The following is a 21,111-nucleotide window of genomic DNA, read 5'->3' on the forward strand; positions in this document are numbered from 1 at the left end:
AAAGAGTGAACAAAAAAGTGAGATGGCCTTAGAAAAAAAGATTGAGAGAAAAAAAAATGAAAAAAAATTGAGAGAAAAGAGGCCGATAAAAAAAATATATAGCCCAAAAGAGTGAGTTGCGAGAGATTTTACATGTTCATACTCCCCTTGTGTTGATTTTCTATAAGGAGGTTCTCCTTAACACAAGTGATATAGCCGGAAATCTTTCGAGCAATGTTGTTTCTCTCTTGCAGGAATTTGAAGAATTATTTCCGGAGGATCTACCTCAAGGATTACCACCTTTGAGGGGAATTGAGCATCAAATTGATCTTGTGCCCGAAAGTGCATTGCCGAATCATCCAGCTTATAGAAGTAACCCGGAGGAAACAAAAGAGCTACAAAGGCAGGTAAGTGAACTTCTTGATAAGGGATTTGTGCTTGAGTCTATGTCTCCTTGTGCTGTACCTGTTTTGTTGGTTCTTAAGAAAAATGGTTCAGGGAGAATGTGTGTGGATTGTAGAGCCATTAATAACATTACCATCAAGTATAGGCATCCTATTCCTAGATTAGATGATATGTTGGATGAATTGCATGGTTCTAGTATTTTTAGTAAAATTGATCTTAAAAGTGGTTATCATCAAATTAGAATGAGAGAGGGTGATGAATGGAAAACTGCTTTCAAAACTAAGTATGGGTTGTATGAGTGGTTGGTTATGCAATTTGGGTTAACTAATGCACCTAGTACTTTTATAAGGTTGATGAATCATGTTTTGCGTGCTTATATTGGAAAATTTGTTGTGGTATATTTTGATGATATCTTGGTATATAGCAAAAATTTGAATGAGCATGTTGAACACTTGAGAATTGTGTTAATCATACTAAAAGCTGAACATTTGTATGCTAACTTGAAAAAGTGTGTGTTTTGTACAAAAGATCTTGTGTTTCTTGGTTTTGTTGTGAGTCGTCAAGGTGTCAAAGTTGACGAGGACAAGGTAAGTGAAATTCGAGATTGGCCAACGCCTACTTCCATTCGTCAGCCATCACTGGTCTGAACCTCATTATCTTCTGAAAACAGTCAACTGTTGCTCTGTACTTGGTTAGCATATCAATACCGATTATACAGTCAAAATCAGACAAACCAAGAACAATACAATCAAGCTCAACTTCATTATCTTCATACTGTAGTACACAGTTTCTAACAGACTTCACTGATACTATACCTTTTTCCAACGGTGAAGATATAGACACCACAGTAGTTAATGACTCAACAGGCAATGAATACAATGTAACAAATTGTTCAGAAATGAAGGTATGCGACGCACCAGTATCGAATAATACATAGGCGGGATAACCATAAAAAGAACAGTTACCTGCAATCACATCATCCGGTGCCGCTTGTGCTTGCTCTTCAGTCAGTGCAAAAACTCGTGCTTGTTGTCTCTGTGGCTGACTCCCAGCTTGAGTTCCTCCAGTACGGCTCTGCGTTGATGGCTGAGGTTGGAATGAATGCACCGAGGATGCTTGCCTCTCTGGCTGTGTCACTGGTCGAGATGATCCAGCACCCTGTGCATTTCCAGCACCTCTTTGTGGGCATACCCTTGCAAAATGACCTGTTTGATTGCATATATAACAAGTACCAAAAACTCCTCGGCATTGCTCATTGGTATGACGTCCTCCACACTTGGTACAAATAATATCAGAAGTACCGGATTTCTGTCCACCTCTAAATTGTCTAGATCCACTTGAACTAGAAGAGCTACTACCAGGGCATTTAAACTGTTTACCTTTGCCCTTGAAGAAGTTCTTCTTACCACTGGTACTTCCTCCAGCATCAAATCGAGGTGGTGGTGGAATTTGTGGCTGCTCTTGAGGTTGTCACATCGGCTGGGTAACAAACCGAGCTCCTCGTTGTTTCAGTATTCCTGCTTCTGCACCCTTTGCTCGATTCAGAGCATCAGCAAAGGTATTCGGTCCTCCCGAATTCACAAGTGTAAACACGTCAGGATTCAAGCCATTAATAAACTGGTCGGCTTGCGCTTCGTCACTAATAGCGACATGTGGAGCAAACTTCATCAAACTCGTAAATTTGCAACATATTCTTCAATATTCATTTGGCCCTGTTGCAAACTTGCGAATTCCACTCCCTTGTCCTTCCGATAAGAAACAGGAAAGAACCGTTGATAGAACAGTTCGAAATACAGACCAGGTAATAACAGTACCTTGATTTTCCAATGCTCTCTTCGTCGCTATCCACCAACTTTTGGCAAGGCCATGTAGTTGATGAATCACAAGTCTGACACGACGATCACCTGTATAGTCGAGGGACTCAAATAACTGCTCAATATCTTCCAACCAATTCTCACATTCCACAGCATTCTCTGTTCCATGCAACTTTGGCGGTTTGAATGACTGGAATCGTTTTAGAAGTTTCTCCATTGGATTAGCATCACTAAACTCATCAGTAGAAGTACTACCCTATCCCTGTTCAGTTGCTGTCACTGGAACCTGTGCAGCATTCGTCTGTTCAAGGTGATTCATTGCCAATGTCTGTCTAAATCTTGGTGCTGGTCAGGGAGGCATATCTGATAATCAAGGAGATTAGTGCACAATTCAATCACAAATATAATAAATCTGTTTCAATCCGCCTCTGATTAGCACAATTATGCCTTCTCAAGAGATCGAGTACTGATTCATACTCATTCAATACATGTAATTCAAAACACTGTACAGCATATTCTTCGCAAATTATCACAGCATCATGTGACAATTAATATTTGTAATCAATAAATCATATACCATACAAGTATGAAAGCAATAAATAAATCAGAATAGAAGACTCGATCTACCCCGCTCATCAAATCTCAGTCCGAGAAACTTATGCTTTGATACCACCTGATGTGGGGACCTCGGGTTTCTAATCTCAATTTAGGGCAATTAACGATTAATAAACAATTAATCGAGTCAATTAAAACATAATCCAACCAAGAGCTAAATTTTTTTTTTTTTAAATTGGCCCTGCGCTCGATCGGACAAACTCAGGCGATCGAGCGCACATAAAAGTTGAAACTTTCTGTTTTTCAATCTCAGGCTGCGCTCGATCGCATGTACTCCAAATTCCAATTCTCTGTTTTTGAAAATCACGAGCCGCGCTCGATCGGACGTACTCATGCGATCGAGCGCACAAGCTCTGTTCACAATTCTGCAGAATTTTTGTTGCTGTCAACTATGCAAACTCAATCCAAAATAATCAAAAACCAACTCAAATCATGGTTTATAAAATCTGTAACATGCATATATACATGTAGTAAGTTCCTAGCATCAAACCATGCGATTATTAAATCAAACTAGACGTTCAAAAAGCAATAAACGACACAACTATCGTAAGTCTCATAAGTGTACTTCAAGCTACAATATGATATCATGTTTGATGCTTCTAAACCATCTACAACCCGAGTCCTCACATGCTAGACTCTCTCCCCGCTGTCAATGACGTCGATGATCAGCTCCTGTCCTCTCTGTTGTCATGCACACATACAAAACAAGACAACAGCCGGATAAACTCCGGTGAGAAACAATTCTCAGTATAACCAACATATATAGAAAGCGTTAAATAAATCGTATCTACACTATTTAAAACTCGACTCAACAAATAGAGTAATCAACGCTTCAATAAGAATTGATTCATATCACTTCATTGCCATCAAGATTCGTAAATGATCTTGACATGGATATTCATCTATCGTAGCCATTCCGAGCAAGAAAATAAGGTTAATCGCAACCTTGGCATTGAATCAATTCAATATACTATCATATCAACTCAAACTCAAAGATCCACTACCTGCGATGGATCAACAACATTACAACATAATCAAAACATATCAAGTATGTGATTTTTACGGGCCAACTCAAGAATAGTCGTTCTTGAGTTTCAAAGTCCCTAACTCGTGATGTCGTCATTATACCTTCGTTTAACTCGATTCTGAACTCTTCAAATCTGAAAGATACAATCAAATACACAATATCAAACTTCATTCCAATCTATCATATCAAAATCGAGTCGAAAACATCATAAGATCATCGATCAAACTCATTTCCAACCTTAATCAAACTTCTTCGGAATAAGGTTGACGTCTTTATTTGTTGGCCTTCCAAACTCAACTGAAACTGAAGAATAAAAATGCAATAACATTCATAACATCTAGATAAAGGCTTCAGCTCAGATATAGGCTATCAAAACAGTCTAAAAACTCGAATCGACGGCGTAGCGATTGAAAATCGGTAACCGACGTAATCCCAAAATCATTTCTAACTTCACTTCAATCATTCGTACAACATATATCAGCTAATATATCATCAAACTCTTCATAATATCATCTATAAACAACAATCATACGCTGGAAATCATGCTTGGACACGTTCAATACAAACTCCTCAATCCGGTTTCGAGATAGAATCGCATAAACAACGATAAACATACTCAATAACTCAAAACCTGATCTCTGCCCCAAAATGATTTTGAAATTCATATAAAACATCATAAAACTTAAACGAGATCAAAGCCCTCATCGTAAGGATTCCAGAACAATTTACGGAATCGAAATCGGATAATCGGAGCAAAAGTTACGGCAAATCGAAATTCATGAAACCAAAGAAAATGGAAGAACTTCGGCTCTCTGTTCAACTTTCTGAAATAATTCTATATCTTACACGTATATGCTGAATAATAGAATTAAAATCTGATAACTTTCAAGCATAATTGCAGTTTAGTCCCTTAAGTCTTCAATATTTGCAATTTGGTCCTCGGCCTTTATTTTAATTCAATTTCAATCCTAAATAATTTAAGAATATTAGAACTTAAATCATAACTCTAAATATTCCCAAATTAAATATACTCGGATTAAAATTAAATTAAATTCAGATTAATTTTTAATTAATCTCGGGCCTTACAATATCCATTTTGAAATTCTAATGGTCTACGCCACTTATTAGCAGTGCTACGTTTAATGATCCTGGACTATGCCCAATCCCAGATGCAACGACTAAAAAATTCATAATTACACTTCAAGTCAAAATATACTACGAGCTATTATCCACTTATTGGATTAGATGGTTCTCTAAGTACCAAACAATTCCTACATATCGCCTGAATACATATTTCAAATCCCTAGTTCAACTTGGAAGCAAGTCTGAAAATCCAAAAATTCCCAAATTATTTTATGTACAACCTAAATTCATATTTCAAGAACTTAGCATGAAATTGGACACCTCAAAGAGTTTGTAATTCGATTGAAAATGCTTTCTCATTGATCCTCCAGTACCTTAGCATTTTGCCGATAGATAAATCTTCAGTTTATCCAGAAAACTTCCTGAATATTCTATTCATCCTTCTGTACCTATAGTTGGTGCATTACTCTTACCGGTTGACGTTCACAAAATCTTAAAATGCTAATATAAAGTACCCAAAAGTCTATAGGGACAACTCTATTTCCCTATCTCGCGACTGACCAGCCATTCAGCTCACCAAAAATGTCTGCTTACTCTTAACGATCCTACTTAAAATTGAACAACTCATTCAACTGATTCACTAACTAGCAATCTTCTCGCTAGAACTAGTTATAACTAGTAATCGCCACTCCCCGGATCACAACAATAACTTAGGATTTTATCTAGTACTAATACTAAATCTTAACGGTCTAAACACTTACTAAGCGATTACGAGTCGATTCACTACACCACTCCCCGGATCACAACAATAACTTAGGATTATATCTAGTACTAATACTAAATCTTAACGGTCTAAACACTTACTAAGCGATTACGAGTCGATTCTCTACACCATAATAGAAATGATAATTTGAAACTATGATCCACCCAAATAATTCAACATGATGAATCAGGAAAGGAAACAGACATACAAGTAATGCTGCTTAATATGAAATGAAATAATGCAAGCATTACAAACAAACGAGCTGAAAATAAAAATCTAGATAAGAGAAAACAACTCACTCATAATTCAATTCTAGGGGTGAATGAATAATAATGGAGGCTTCATGAATAATAAATATGATCCAACAAGATACAAACTTCATGATCATTCATCCAACGGTAATGAAACCATGCTCAAATAATCAAAGCACAATTAAGAGCAATCGGTGTGACTTCAGTCGAGAGGAGTCCACACAAGTCAATAATCAGGGAAAACAACGGTCTCAAAGTAAAATCAGATGTCAGCCACACAACATAAGTAGATTAACAAAAGAAAGACAAAGTGAATCTTACTCACATCAACATGTGGCTCTAGAACCGAAGAAAAATTCCAAGAAGTGCAAAACATGAACAAGAGTTTATTAAGAAGTTCAACTAATGCCAAGGTGGAAAAATTCAACGCTGATTGATGTCATATGAATCTATAAATGCTCAAAGGAAGTGCAAAGAAATTTCAGATACTCAAAAGTATATGTTGCAACGGATTTTAGCACAAAAGAAGGAAAAAGAAAATAACAATCGGAATAGTAGTTCACATAATTGAAAGGCTCATAGTAACCGACTCACTATTTTCAAAAATCATATTTGCCCAAATAACAAAAGAAGGTCTCAAACTATCCATAATAATATAAAACCAAGTTCGTATCCCAAGTCTTTGCACGAGATCGATTCATAAACTTAACTGAAAAAAAACATGCATCTATTAATTTCTAAGCAAACTATTCACTTAGTTTTATCCGACTAAATTCCATCCATAAGAGAATAAATTATCACAAGGACACAACGACTAATATCTCCTAATGCACAAGTTTAATATTTCCCATCAAGCTTCTACAATCTCATAAAATTATTAACACTACCTAATAACTCAAACAACATCCACGTACTATCCAAAACTGGAAGGAATATTAGTACACCAACTTCGTTTAACATGGAACCGCATGCTACAAAAATAAACAGTCAAATAATACACTTTAAATTATAAAAGAAGTTTTAAACAAAAAATAAACACTAAACTACACACTTAATTAAATTAAACATCTAGTTTTGAAAATATTTTATAAAAAATAAGGTGACATAAAAACATTTAAAGTAATAAATCAATTATGACTACCATATAAAATTCATTAAAACTTACAAACTTTGAGGCGAGATTTCTCGAGTTTCTTGCAATCGGCAGTAGGCACAACCCAAACCAGAACCATGCTCTGATACCAACTGAAACGACCCTAGCTCAACATGAGTAATAATTAAATAAAATGCGAATTTTTCATAAAATTTTATAAAAATTTTGGCATGACCTATTTGTTCAAGTGAAAACCCGTATGTCTCCGACAGCAAACAAAATAAAATGAAAGAAATAAACAACCGACGACACAAGTAAACTAAACCGAGAAAAGAACGAGAACCCAAGGAAGATATTCGACATAACAAATATCCAAAAGTGTTTTAAAAATCTAATGTTTACATGCCCCAAAACAATTCTAACTAAACATTACATATACATTTGACAAATAAGCAAAATAAATGCTTCATAACATATAAATTCTAGTAACTATGCGGAAGACGAGCATAGATCGGAGGGATGTGTCATGCCCGCATCGCAGTCCACTTGATAGTCTTGCCCCTCGATCTAATGAAATACTCCTCACTTGAAAACAATAAGTGTAGTGAGTCTAAAAGACTCAGCAAAATATGGGGGGAATAACGAGTACTACGTAAATACAAGCACACGAAGATTAAAAATAGCTTGATAATAAAAATACTTTGTGCCCTTACCTTAAATAAATGATTTCTAAATAAATGGAGTAAACATCAATGAAACATATGCATGGCTAAGTCGAACATAAATAACTGAATAAACTGATCTGAACATAGTCATAAATATTGAACTTAGATCCTTGGATTGTGATTCTGTGATTCGATCATGATCATGGCTGCAGTGCACTATGCCGCAAGGAAGTCAGGATTTTTCCCAACATGTCTTGCCCATACTTGTTAAGGGAAGCTAGGATTACTCCCGGCCCGTCCAAACCCATACTTGGTAAGGGAAGCTAGGATTTCTCCCGGCCCGTCCAAACCCATAAATTTGGTAAGGGAAGCCAGAACGCCTCCCAGCCCATCCAAGCCCATACTTTCTATAGTCACAATCATCTCACTTCGTTCCTAAAAATATTTTATTTCATACTTGAATATGGACTTAGCATGCATATGTAAATATGACGTACATGAAAATATTAATCGATAATCATGCATATGACTCACACATGGATGATCGGGATGGTGATTTAGGAGACAACCCAAAGGATGGGAAAAATAAACCATAGTATCGCGCCTAAGACAATAAGAGCGGTTTGCCCAAAAAATTTGTAACTTGCTCGATTTTTAATAAAAAAAAAGATTCCGCTTGAAACCACTACTCCACAACACTTAGAACTAAGTAGGAAATTAAATATTGATGAACTAATCTTTCGTAATTCTAATCAAATTTGAATGCATTAAATATTTGTGAAAATTCAGTTTACACCTAACCCGCACACTGAAACTGAATTCTATTTCTAGTCGGTTTTACAATATGATGATTATCAAAGTGATCAAAATCAATAAATCCTCTGTCGACTTGGAATCGATTAATATGCAAGCAAACAGTTGATCAGACTATTCACAAGACAAATATAAATCTGACAATCAATAAAATAAAATCAACTCTGAAAAATCCCAAACAAACATCCAAGTTTTCTACATAAATTTGTTCGGCCCAATCACGCCGTCTTGGTTGAATAAAAACTACTCAATAATTGAAAACAATAATTAAAAATAAAATAAGAAAAATAAAGAAAAAAAAAAGAGAAATCTTCTCTCCCAAGCCTGTAGCCGCCTCCCTCTGTGTTGTCTGCGTTCTGGAACTTCGGAACCCTAAAAAATATGATATATCTTCTATTTATATGGTTCGAAACTCATACCAATTAATTTTCTTCCAATACAAGGACTTTTTGGAACAGATTGATGCCAGAACTCGCGCGCGCGCGGAAAAAGTCTCGCACATGCGCAGAACAAAAAAACAGATTTCTGGAACTCTGACTCGCGCGCGCGAGCTCAATTCTCGCGCGCGCGCCATGCAATTTCTGCTGCGAGCGACGATTTTGAAAAATTCATAACTCGGGTTCTAGCCGTCTGATCAAGCTGAAATTTGGACAAAAGCTTCTAAACATCTTAAAATTCATTATGAACGGTGTAGATTGGATTTGGATCTTTATAAAATTAAACTTGAATTTTCAAACAAAGCTGTTACGTAATTCACTTTTCAAAATTTCATTTTCCTACAAAATCAACCGGGAGAGTGAAATACACACACATGCACTAAAACACATAAAAATAATATGAATGCACATAAAATAGACATAAACCTATCACAAACTAATGCATACAAAATGCACTCATCAACACCCCCTTACTTAACTCTTGCTCGCCCTCGAGCAAGACATACCAAAAATAATATGCAAACAACGACATAAGTAAGAATGAATCATGAACAACATAGCCTCCGATAAGTCTCAACTTCAAAAACTTTTGATTGTTCACAATACACTGTCAGTTTAACGTAAACTTGAGTGTGTGCCATGTCATTTCAGTTTTATGCAACTTCAAAAGATTTTGTCCTAAGAATGCTTAGCGACCTATGACAATTCAATGCAAGTATCACAATCTAGCACTCCTTCATCCCTACAATCCCAAACAAAAACATGCACTTTCTTGAGAGTAATTACGTACCTCCGGATTTTGCACCCGGTATTTTTAATAAGCCCCAATAATTACCCGCAAACTTAGCTATAACTAAGATAAGATTCGAATTTCAGTCCCCTCGTCTATAGCCCGGATGAAGCATCAATTCCATTTAACCAGCAAACTTAGCTATGAAAGAATGATTAGGATTTCAATCATGGAATTTTTATTTTTAAATTTCAAATTTTCAACCCCATGGAATCCACATACTTAGTCAAGAACAAGAGATTAGGATTTCAATCTTTGCCCGTAACCCGGATGGAGTTAACTTAATTTTCAACAAAAGTTTTTTTCAAAAATTTTATAGGTACACCCAAGATCATACATGCAATGTCTAACAACTATCAAAAATCCAAAGCACTATCATGAACAACAAACACTTATTGTCGTGCAATGGTCAAGCAAACACGAACTTCATCAATTACGTCGCTACATTACACTAGTCTAACATGTGTGCTTAAAAATGATTCAAGATTCAACCAACAGCTTCTCGTGTTCAATCACAAGCAACATTTTTTAAAAAAAAAAAAATTTCCACAACTCTATCATCATCGGCCAACATCATTCTACTTATTCACACAAGAGAAACACAAAACATAATGAGATGCATGTGTACGAACTATATGCAATGAACTAAACCATATGAATGCAAAAACACAATGATGAATGAACAATGAAATAATCTAGTCTACCCCCCATACTTATCCAAAGCATTGCCCTCAATGCTCTAGAAACAATGAACAACATGCAAAACTAACATTAAAACAGAATGAAACTGAAAACTGAAACTCCACTGGTTAATTCGCTGGCATCACCATCATTCCCTTCCTCTTCACACTCTAGCAGCGACATCTTTTCATGTGATAGTAGCATACTGGGTATAGCGGCATTCACGGCATACTGGCATGGGAAAGAACAAAAATCAAATAAAAATAAAAAAAAACCAAAAATTAAACTAAAAAGCAAAGGAAAGAAAACTGGGTTGCCTTGATGCGATCATGGATGGCTCACATGTTGATCAAGTGGCCAAGGATCCGTTGGAGTTGCCAGGAGGACCGGTTACGAGAGGCCGAGCTCAAAAATTCAAGGAAGCACTTCAATCCTTGATGTTGAAGTCACAAGAGGGCGTTGGATTTCCTGATATTCAGTTTGGAGGATGTTATAATCTTATTGAAGTCAAAGAAATTCAAGAAATTGAAGAAATTGAAGCTCAAGGTCGAAGCTATAGCGTGCCCGCGCCTGTTATTTGCAAACTCTCGGCGCGCCCGCGCTGTGTCCTGCGCAACTGCGGCGTGCCTGCACCACACCCTAGCGCGCCCGCCCCGACGTATTTTACACACACCAAAGGTGTTTGTGTGTGCGCGAGATATTATGCTTATTTTGATATTTTATGCTATTTTTAAGTCTTTTATTCCTACTAGAAAACTTTTAGGAGATATTATTATATCTTTAGATATATTTTGCGATATCTTTTATTATTTTTGTAGTTGTATTATAAATACAACAAACATTGATTATTGAATAACAATTAAGATTTCAGATTTTATACATAAAATTCTCTCTAGAATTTTCTTTGAAGCTTTGTGCTTTGTTCAAAAATCAAACTTATCAAAGTTCATACTTTGTGGCGTTTGTCGATTGACTATCATCGTGAGTTGTTAGAAACAGGTTTTTTGAAGGTCCCGTTGTGATCAATTGTTTTCTTTGTGATTGTTTGTTGCTAGTTTCAAGTAAACTAGAGGTGAATAATCCAAAACTTTTACTTGTTTTCAAGATTGGGAAAATTTATTGATTTCTTTTGTTATTGGATTGACACTACAACAAAAATGCACAAACACAACACTTAAAAGACATCGCTTTTAGTGAAAAGTGTTGTCTTTTTTAAAAAGACAACGCTTTTAATGAAAAGCGTTGTCGTTATATATTTTTTATTCATCCAAGACAACGCTTTTTTTAAAAAAGCGTTGTCTATTAACGTTTTTTTAGGTCAAAGACAACGCTTTTAAAAGTGTTGTCTATGATCGTTTTTTTTATTATGTATGACAACACTTTTTAATAAGGGTTGTAGAAGAACTATTATTTTTATTTAAAATAAAAATTAAAATAAATATTATTACACCTCCTTAACAAAATATACCCAAAATCCCCAAACCCCTTCTCTCGATCATCTTCTCCGATCCCTTTCTCCTTCTTCTCTCTTTCAAATCAAAATCTGTTTTCCCATGTCGATTTTTGCTGGTCTTTCTCGATTCATCAGACTGTTTTTCAAGTGAGCTCGAGAAGCCCATCTTAAGATAAGAAAAATTATTCTCTCTCGTGTACCAAGACCCAACCCTAGCCACCCATTTCTTGCCGTGCTTCGCTGCCATGGGCATCGGAAATCTATTATTGGAGCTAGAATTCGGTTAGAGCTCATCCTAAGCTTCGTTTTGATGCCAATATGGCAAGAAATCATGACCTGAAGCTTCGAAGTCGTCGCCCCTGTTAGACCATACTTGTGCGAGTTGTTGTTATTCGTTCTTCAGGTGTGATTGCTTCGATAGTTGCGGCAAATACAGAGTGAGTTTCATATATTAGTGAACGCTTTTAGTGATTTGTTTCTGGTTTTTTTGTATTTTTGATTTTTTGAATATACAGACCCGTGTCATCTCATACGTACACTCATTTTGTTGCTTGATATCTGGTGAAATGTTGCTCTATGAATAAGTTCTAATAGAAATTAGAATTTATATCGAAGTAACGTGAGGATATTCAAGACTCATGCTGTGAATAGAGCCAGAGAGATGAGTGCTATAGTGGTTTTTTATTATCTTGAATTTTGTGTTCTTGAATGCCATGGAGATCTGGCCATCATACTCATTTTCTTTTATCCATAATTTTATTTCTTGATCTCTGAATTTCTAATTGTTCCAGTTGTAAGATTATGCTTGCTTACTTAGTGAAAGCTGGACTTCTTTGCTAGCACTCTGCACGAAAAATGAATTTCTGTGTTTTCTTGTTGACGACTTACAAAACCATGTGAGATGTGAAATGGAGGTTCAAACTCTTTCCATCTACTCATCATCTATGTTTTCTCGTTTTCTAGTTTTCACTCCTTATGGCCTTGGGTATGTAATTTGTTTCATAGCGAATTTGCGATAATTTACAGTCTCGTGGCAATTGAAATTTTTTTGTAGTATTCATCTCTTATATATTCATCTCTTATATAATTTATTCTACTAAACATCCGATTAAATTCAGGTATTTAAAGTTGCCGGTGTTCCAATTGAATGGGAAGAAAACTTTGTGGGGAAGGACATAGATCCAAGAACTCAGAGTTTCCTGACATGGGAAAGTCTTGAATCTGTGAGAAATATTAAAGTTGGTTTAAAAGTACCTATGGCCACACCCGTTGGAAAATGTCACAGGTCTCTTAATCTTACCCTGAGTAAAAAGCTTAATCTATATGCCAATGTGAGACCTTGTTACAGCCTACCTGGATACAAGACTAAGTATGATGATGTAGATCTCATAACTATTCGTGAAAACACAGAAGGAGAATACAGTGGACTTGAACACCAAGTAAGCTACACATAGACCATAGTGCATGCATAATATTCAAAAGAGTGCTTATGTTCTGACATTGATCCTACTCTTTTTAATTCAATGTAGGTGGTGAGGGGTGTTGTTGAAAGTCTTAAAATCATTACACGCCAAGCAAGTTTGAGAGTTGCAGAGTATGCTTTTCACTATGCCCAGACCCACGAACGTAAGAGAGTATCAGCAATACACAAAGCCAACATCATGCAGAAAACTGATGGTCTTTTCCTTAAGGTCTGCCTTCATACATATGCACGATATTCCATTTATTTTACCCTTTTTCACCTTGTAAATTTATTCTTTACATTGCAGTGTTGTAGAGAGGTTGCAGAGAAGTACCCAGACATAGTGTACGAAGAAGTTGTGATTGACAATTGTTGTATGATGGTACGAGGAATTTTATATTAAGGATTCCATGTTGGTGCAAACTTGAGTCCCTGAAAAAGTTGGGGAAAGCCTTTTGGATTATTTTGGAAACTATTACAGCCGTGATGACATAAAAATTTGCTCGTACCCATCAGTTTGCTCTTTGAAAACTAAAAATTGTCCCAAACCCATCTTTGAAGAAGAAATAAATGTACGGTGAAACTTTACTTTAAAAAATGTTTTTCTCAATAATTTTTTCCTGATTACAGCTTGTGAAGAATCCAGCCTCTTTTGATGTTCTAGTGATGCCTAATCTTTACGGTGACATAATCAGTGAAATATTTTAGTGGGATTTAGAGTTACTGACTGGTAAGTGTACAGAGCCATGTTTTGGCGAATCATGCTCGAGCCAGTTTAGATTCGGGAAATGAGAGTATAGTTATATGTTATTATTATAATTTTCAAAAAATAAAATAAAATTTTTTTTCCATATTTTGGAGCTATGTTTTGGCGAACCATGGCCTTGTTTCCTATCCCAACAATAATGTTTCCTGGTTCTTATTTTAGGATTGGATCATGGAGCAAGAGGAGAGAAATTATTACATCAGTGCAATAGCTGGTGCAGCTTATGGAAGTTCGCTGATGGTTATATCTAAAGGTGGGTTGAAGTTTCTCTTTTCTTTTGATTTATGTCTTATGCCAGCTCACTTTCATTTTTTGTCATGCAATTCTTTATTCCCTCAAGTCTTAAATATGCTTGTGGTGGTTCTTGCTTAGAAATTAAAATTCTTGTTTGTTCTGAAAGAGGAGGAATCCAAATAATAAATGCGATCACCAGAAAGTTCGTGGGCTAAGTGCATGGAAACGTGGAGGTATCATCGGTGTTGCTACACGAACTGGAGAAACCTTGATAGCTATTACTAGAGGTATAAAAACTTTATCACTCATTAATTTTTTGGACTTGTGTATCAACCATATTTTTTCTTTGGTACTAGGCAGGGTAAAAAGAAAAGAAACGAAATTTTACGGTGAAAGCAGATATCAACAGAATGTATATTATGGACTTTATATTTATTTGTGCCTCATAATCTACTAGGTTTAGCTGCTCCAGCTATTGCCACAAGTGGGTTCGCTGCTGTTGCTAGTGCTGCAAGAAGTTTTGCAGGTTCTGTTGCAGTTGCAGCTTCCTTCGGTGGTGTACAAAAAGCTATTTAGGGTCCTGTTCACTAGTCAACTTCTACTACAGGAATTCTGACCTTTTGCGACGTACTTCCTCCCCTTCTTCAACGACCTCCAGTACAGGTGCTTCCTCTCCAAAAAAAAATACCCCTTCCTGCCGCCCTCTCTGCCGTTGTCTATTGCTAGTATTTTTTAAAAAAAAATTATTTTGTTTACATCTTTTATGTTTAAAGTAGTTGTTACAAATGCCAAATTTTCTAGTTTTTCCTTCTTTTTCATCCATTATGTTTGTAAGGTATGATGATAAAGTAATTATTTATAGAAATTAGGTTTGAACAATTGAATTTTTTTTTATTTTTCTGGTTTTGGTTTTCTTTTGTACAGATTGTGCATTGATTTGTTGTCATGATTTGTTTAACTTCTGCCAAATATTTCGGTAAGGCTCAATCTATTTCCGCGTATTATTTTTAATGAAATGATACTCTGTTTTCATTTTCTGAGATATTTGTCTGAGGTTTCTGGTCAAAACCCATATTTAATTTGACTAATGGCCCTGAATACCATGTCTCTCAGGTAGTGAATTATCACCTGGAGAATTATCTAAGGTAGTGAATTTTTATCTCAGTTATTTCAGATAGCTTCCTTTGTGTTTCGTCAGGGGGATAAGGGGTGGACTTCCCAATTATATTATCGAATTATAACATGGGTTTAAGTATGACAATATCACCTTTGTCTTTGCGATTCAATTCTATTCACTTGTACCTAATACTTCAACTGTAATTTGAATATCACCTCTACGTTATCTTTTCTTTATGTCCCGTTCAAGGATTGCTCGGCCTTGCTAGTGGACGAACGGCGTGGGACGAATGAGGTTATAATGGAATCCGAATGCCCTTATTGTAACAGGCTGTTCTGCGCAGAGTGTAATGTTGCTTGGCATTCGGGGGCTACGTGCGCCGAGTTTTTGAAGTTGAGAAGTGACGAGAGGAGTCATGATGATATGCTGACCAATCTGGCCAAGAAAAAGAAACGGAGTAGGTGTCCAAATGGTTGTATTTTGAGTCATAGGAATTATTTAAGCTCGGGTTCAGATTTATGTTTTTGGACATTTCAAGGATTATTTTCACCTCGTTTATTCAGTGATTGTTATATTATAATGCTCCAACTGTTTGTGGTTGATCTGATGTTGTAGGTTGTGGCAGGATTCTGAGAGCAGAGTTTATTTGATTAACCAGCTCGATAAAAGAACACGCCTAGTAAATTGCATGTTTTTTGCTATAATCTTTGATTTTTTAATGTCCTTTTTTCATAGGATCGTTAGATCTTACATTTGTTTATATTTTCCAGCACTATAAAGTTACGGGACTATGTGACTTATCCTCAATAAGAAACTCCGGTACTTCGATGTATCAAAGGACATCGAACCTAAAGATATTCGGCCCATGGGAAATTATGCTATATATCCATATTGTGGCCCGATGGATTCAGCCAAGTATCGTATCCAAGAGTTTATGCTATATCCATATTGTGGGGGAATCACGTATTCATTTTTCAGGGCAACAAAATAAGATGGGAGGGGTGATAATAAACTAGAAGTACAAAGATTCACGTTTCAGGGCAACAATGTTTTGTCTGCATACATCATACATGCCTATAAATCTTTATCACCTTCTTTGTGTTTGGTGCTGCAGATACGATGGTGCGTGAGGCAACAATGGTCTTGAAATTAATCCTGTTGATGTATTACAAGAATGGTAAATGCCATAATTTTCGTAGACAGGTAACAAAACCCAAGTATATAATATGGAGTAGAATATGATTTATTAATTTATAGTAATATTATTTGTAATCTGGCAATGATATGTGAAATTGAATGGGAATTAAACAGTAATATTTTGGTCTTGTAGGGCCAAATGTTGACACTGGTTGAGTACACATTGCTGCTGACCTGCTGTACCGTGCATTATTGCCAGCCCCTGTGTGGTATAGATTTTTCCTAAACAAAGTCTATGGGAGTCTGTTTTCATCACAAATAACAGGGTTGTATTTAACTTTTAAGCTAACTTCACTTGTTGAGAAGGTATGTTATTTAACAAGTTACTTGATGTCTTACCTATCTTGTTCTTGAATCTTGAAAGTCAACCTTATCTAATCACTTAATTTCTTTCTTCCTTCAGGTCTGGTCATTCTTGACTTCAATAAAAGCATTATCTAAAAAAGAAATTCATTATGGTTGTCATGCGAAATCAGAGCAGTTTTGATGCTTCTTCTGACCTTCCAAAGTTACATTTATTTGTGCACTTTAGCATGCAAAGTTCTTCTTGTCATACCATTAGACAGGGGCTTAATTTTCAAGGTCGCTCAAGTGCCTGGCTCGGCATTTGGCAAATATATTGTCATTGATGAGCATTTCTTTCATACTGCTAAAATAAAAGTCTCTCTGAGTCACTTTCAGGGTCATCTCCTTTAAAAAAAAAAAAAAAATCTTTATGGTTCTTTTGATCTTACTCAATCATCTGAATTGTTCTAAAATTAACTAATTCTCTCACAAGGCAAATACTGATAGTTTTGATTGAGCTCAATCTGGCCTACAACTTAGTATTTCATTCAATTATTATTATATTCCTCACCTCACCCTAACCTACAACTTAATGTTTCATTCAGTTATTATTATATTCCTCTGAGTTTAGAAAACTATTTCAAGGTTTTTATGATGTGATCAACTGTATTCTATTGTTCTTTGCCACTTGCTGATAATTGGTTTCCCACTGTTAGCAGGGAGACAATTTTTGCCTCATGTTTTCTTTTTCTAGCTTGTGATAAGTTTTAGTATCACGAGTTTTATGTTCCTACTTTGTGAAATTGCCTCATGATCTGCTTAATAAGTTTACTGAGGTTTAAAAAATAAGACATCTGCTTATGGAACTTTTATTCATCGTACTTAGGTTAATGCAGCTGGAGATCTGTGTGCTATATGCCAGGAGAAGATGCACTCCCCAATTTTGTTGCGCTGCAAGCATATCTTCTGTGAAGACTGTGTTTCTGCATGGTTGGTTTTCACTTCTAAGATTATCATATTTATGTGCCTCACCTACGGTTAATGGCTAGCTCAATGTTTGTGAACTTTTGACGCATGAAACTGTAAAGATTATAGTCTTCTATATTCGCACAGTCCCTTCAGAAATTACTAAAATGTTGTATTTCAGAATATTATAGTCTTCTATAGTCTTCTATATTGTTTTCCCCTGTTGTGTTATAATTAACCTGTGTTATCTAATGTCGTATTTCAGAAGTCTGGTTCTTACTGGTGGCGGAGATCGTCGCTGACTGTGGTGGGCATTCCCTTGGGCATCATCAACAGTTCCTTCTGTAGTCACTTGTTTCGTATTCATTCAGAGAGACTGCATTGTTAGGATTGGCACACAGTCCACACATGTTATGACACAAATATTACCAAGATTTTTAGTATGAAATGTGTTTTAGTGTGATTTGGGTACATATCTTGTACTTTTTATGAGAATATTTCGCCCCACAGCTTTGCACTTTCATATATTTTAATGATGTTATTTATATAAACATTTAAATTTGCAAAAAAGTTGAAAACAACATTTTTAACGACAACGTTTTTTCACCCAAATTAACAACGAAGCACAACGCTTTTTTTAAGCCATCTCTAGAAAGCACAACGCTTTTTTACACTTAAAAAGTGTTGTCCTAGCTTAGATCTACAACGCTTTTTACGCGTTGTAATTTCTAGAAACAACAACGCTTTTCAGCGTTGTTTTTTATTCAATCTACAACGCTTTTAAGCGTTGTCTTTTCCAAATACCACAACGCTTTTAAAGCGTTGTCTTTTCTAAATACCACAATGCTTTTTAAGCATTATCTTTTCCGAATACCACAACGCTTTCAAAAGCGTTGTCTTTTCTGAATACCACAACGCTTTTTCCGCGTTGTCTTTGACCGCGGTCTTCTACAACACTGCCTACGACAACGCTTTTTTTGGGACAACAACAACGCGGAAAAAGCGTTGTGGTTTGCCTTTTTTCTTGTAGTGTGAGGGTACGATTTTAATATAGTCGTGTTTGTCTTCCATACATTAAGAATTCATATCATTTGGTATCAAAGCCAAGGTTTGAATCAAGTAAGTATCTAATCTTCATATCTTTTCGTTCTTCGTGTTCTTCGTGTTCTTCGCTCTTCATCTTTCATTCTTCATCTGCGTCTATTCTATTCCAAAATTTCTAAGTCGTTTCTATGTCAATCTTAGTTTTCATGTCTTGTGCTACAAGTTATCTAGAAAAATTCAAAAAAAATAAAAAAAAGTCGAAAAAATAGTGGAAAATCGGTTAAAAAAAATAGAAAGACCGAAAAAGCTTCAAAAAAATATATATATAAGAAGCGAGATAACTTGTGGTCAATTACTTTGCTCTTGTTCATCCTTGGGTGCAAGTCAAAATTCAATTCCATAACTTTCTCCTTCTTGTTTTTGTCAATCTTCGAGAGTCAATCTTCAAGTGTTTACAAGTTGTGAACTTGAGAGTTTGATTTACTTCCACACAAAGCAAAAAGCCTTTTACACAAATTTTGAGTGAAAAAAAAAAAGAGTGGCTGAGTGAATTCCTTTGGAGTGACTTGTGAGATTTTGGGTGAGAAATTTTACTACTAACGTTTTCTTGCAGGTACAATGAGTTTTTCTAGCCAAAATTTTTCTCAAGGTCAAGTGGATGAATTGACCAAGATGATGATGGCGGCTTTGGGGCCAATACATGAGAAGTTGGATAAGCTTGAAGTTAGTGGGGGTGATGATAAAAATAAAAAGAAAATATTTGAAGAAGATGATGATGGTGGAGAGGATGATGAGAGTTTGGGTGAAAATTGGGGTAGAAATAAGAGGGCTCATGAGGGTGAAAAAAATTAAAGGGGAGCTGTAAGAGGAAGATACATCGAAGGGGGTCGAGAGGATGGGAATATTAGTGGGATTAAGATGAAGATTCCTTCATTCAATGGGAAATCTGATCCGGAGGCTTATTTGGAGTGAGAGATGAGAGTTGAGTCGGTGTTTGATTGCCACAACTAAAATGATGCGAAAAAAATAAAATTGGTGGTTGTTGAGTTTGTGGATTATGCTCTCATTTGGTTTATTACTTCTAGGAGGAGGAATCGAGAGCGTCCTATTGAGACATAGGATGAGATGAAACAAATTTTGCGGAAAATATTTGTGCCGAATTACTACTATCGTGACATGTTTAGCGGCTACAAAATTTGAAGCAAGGTCCAAAGAGTGTTGAAGATTATTTCAAAAAGTTGGAAGTTACTATGATCCGGTCTAATATTGAAGAAGATCGTGAAGCAACTATGGCTCGTTTCTTATGTGGTTTGAATAGGGAGATTCAAGACCAAGTGGAGCTAAGACATTGCATGGATCTTGAGAAAATGGTGCAGATTGCCATGAAAGTGGAACAACAACTCAAAAGAAGGGGCATGAGTCGAAATTCTACTGTTGGAGGTTCTTCTACTCCTTGGCGTCCAAACATTGGCAAACGAGAGGATGTAAACCCGATGTCCAAGCCAAAAATTGACACCAAGCAAGAAACACCAAAGCAAGGAGTGCAAGGTAAATCTGAAACTCCCATTAATCGTTCTAGAGATATCAAATGCTTTAGATGTCAAGGTGTTGGTCATATTGCTAGTCAGTGTCCAAATAAAAAAATTATGATTATGAATGCTTGTGGTGAGATTGAGTCGGAGAGTGAGGAGGAGAATTATGATAGTATGCCTGCGTTGGAGGATCCCGATGATGAGGGATATGATATGGTGGTTGAAGAGTTGTTGGTGAATAGGAGAGTTTTGAGTGTGCAACAAAAGGAGGATGAAGAAAATCAAAGAGAAAATTTATTTCATACTAGATGCTTTGTGAAGAACAAAGTGTGTAATGTCATTATTGATGGGGGAAGTTGTACTAATGTGGCGAGTAGTGAGCTTGTTAAAAAATTGAGTTTGCCTACTTTAAAGCATCCTCAACCATATATATTGTAGTGGTTTAATGATAGTTCGGAGGTGAGGGTGACTAGGCAAGTTATGGTGCCTTTTTCCATTGTTAAGTACGAGGATGAAGTGTTGTGGGGACTTCGGGTTGCTAATCTCATCTTAGGGCAACTAATGATTAATTAAACAACTAATCAAACAATTAAAGAATAATAAATCAATAGCAGAAATTTTTTTTTTTTAAAAATCCAG

General features: G+C 36.0%; 1 protein-coding gene and 1 pseudogene across 1 annotated transcript; both read left to right on the forward strand.

The window, feature by feature from the left end:
• The first annotated feature begins 1,466 nt into the window (after positions 1 to 1,466).
• LOC140862109 (3-isopropylmalate dehydrogenase, chloroplastic-like) lies at positions 1,467 to 14,039 on the forward strand. The gene is made up of 6 exons (XM_073265113.1): positions 1,467 to 1,642; positions 12,687 to 12,783; positions 12,988 to 13,308; positions 13,399 to 13,560; positions 13,639 to 13,713; positions 13,962 to 14,039. Exons 1-6 carry the CDS (start codon positions 1,467 to 1,469, stop codon positions 14,037 to 14,039), a joined length of 909 nt encoding a protein of 302 aa, XP_073121214.1.
• Positions 14,040 to 20,065: 6,026 nt separating this feature from the next.
• LOC140862110 (uncharacterized) overlaps positions 20,066 to 21,111 on the forward strand; it is a 28,240-nt pseudogene continuing 27,194 nt past the window's right edge.

This window comes from Henckelia pumila, chromosome 4 (genome assembly GCF_033568475.1).
Source record: "Henckelia pumila isolate YLH828 chromosome 4, ASM3356847v2, whole genome shotgun sequence".
NCBI lineage: Eukaryota > Viridiplantae > Streptophyta > Magnoliopsida > Lamiales > Gesneriaceae > Henckelia > Henckelia pumila.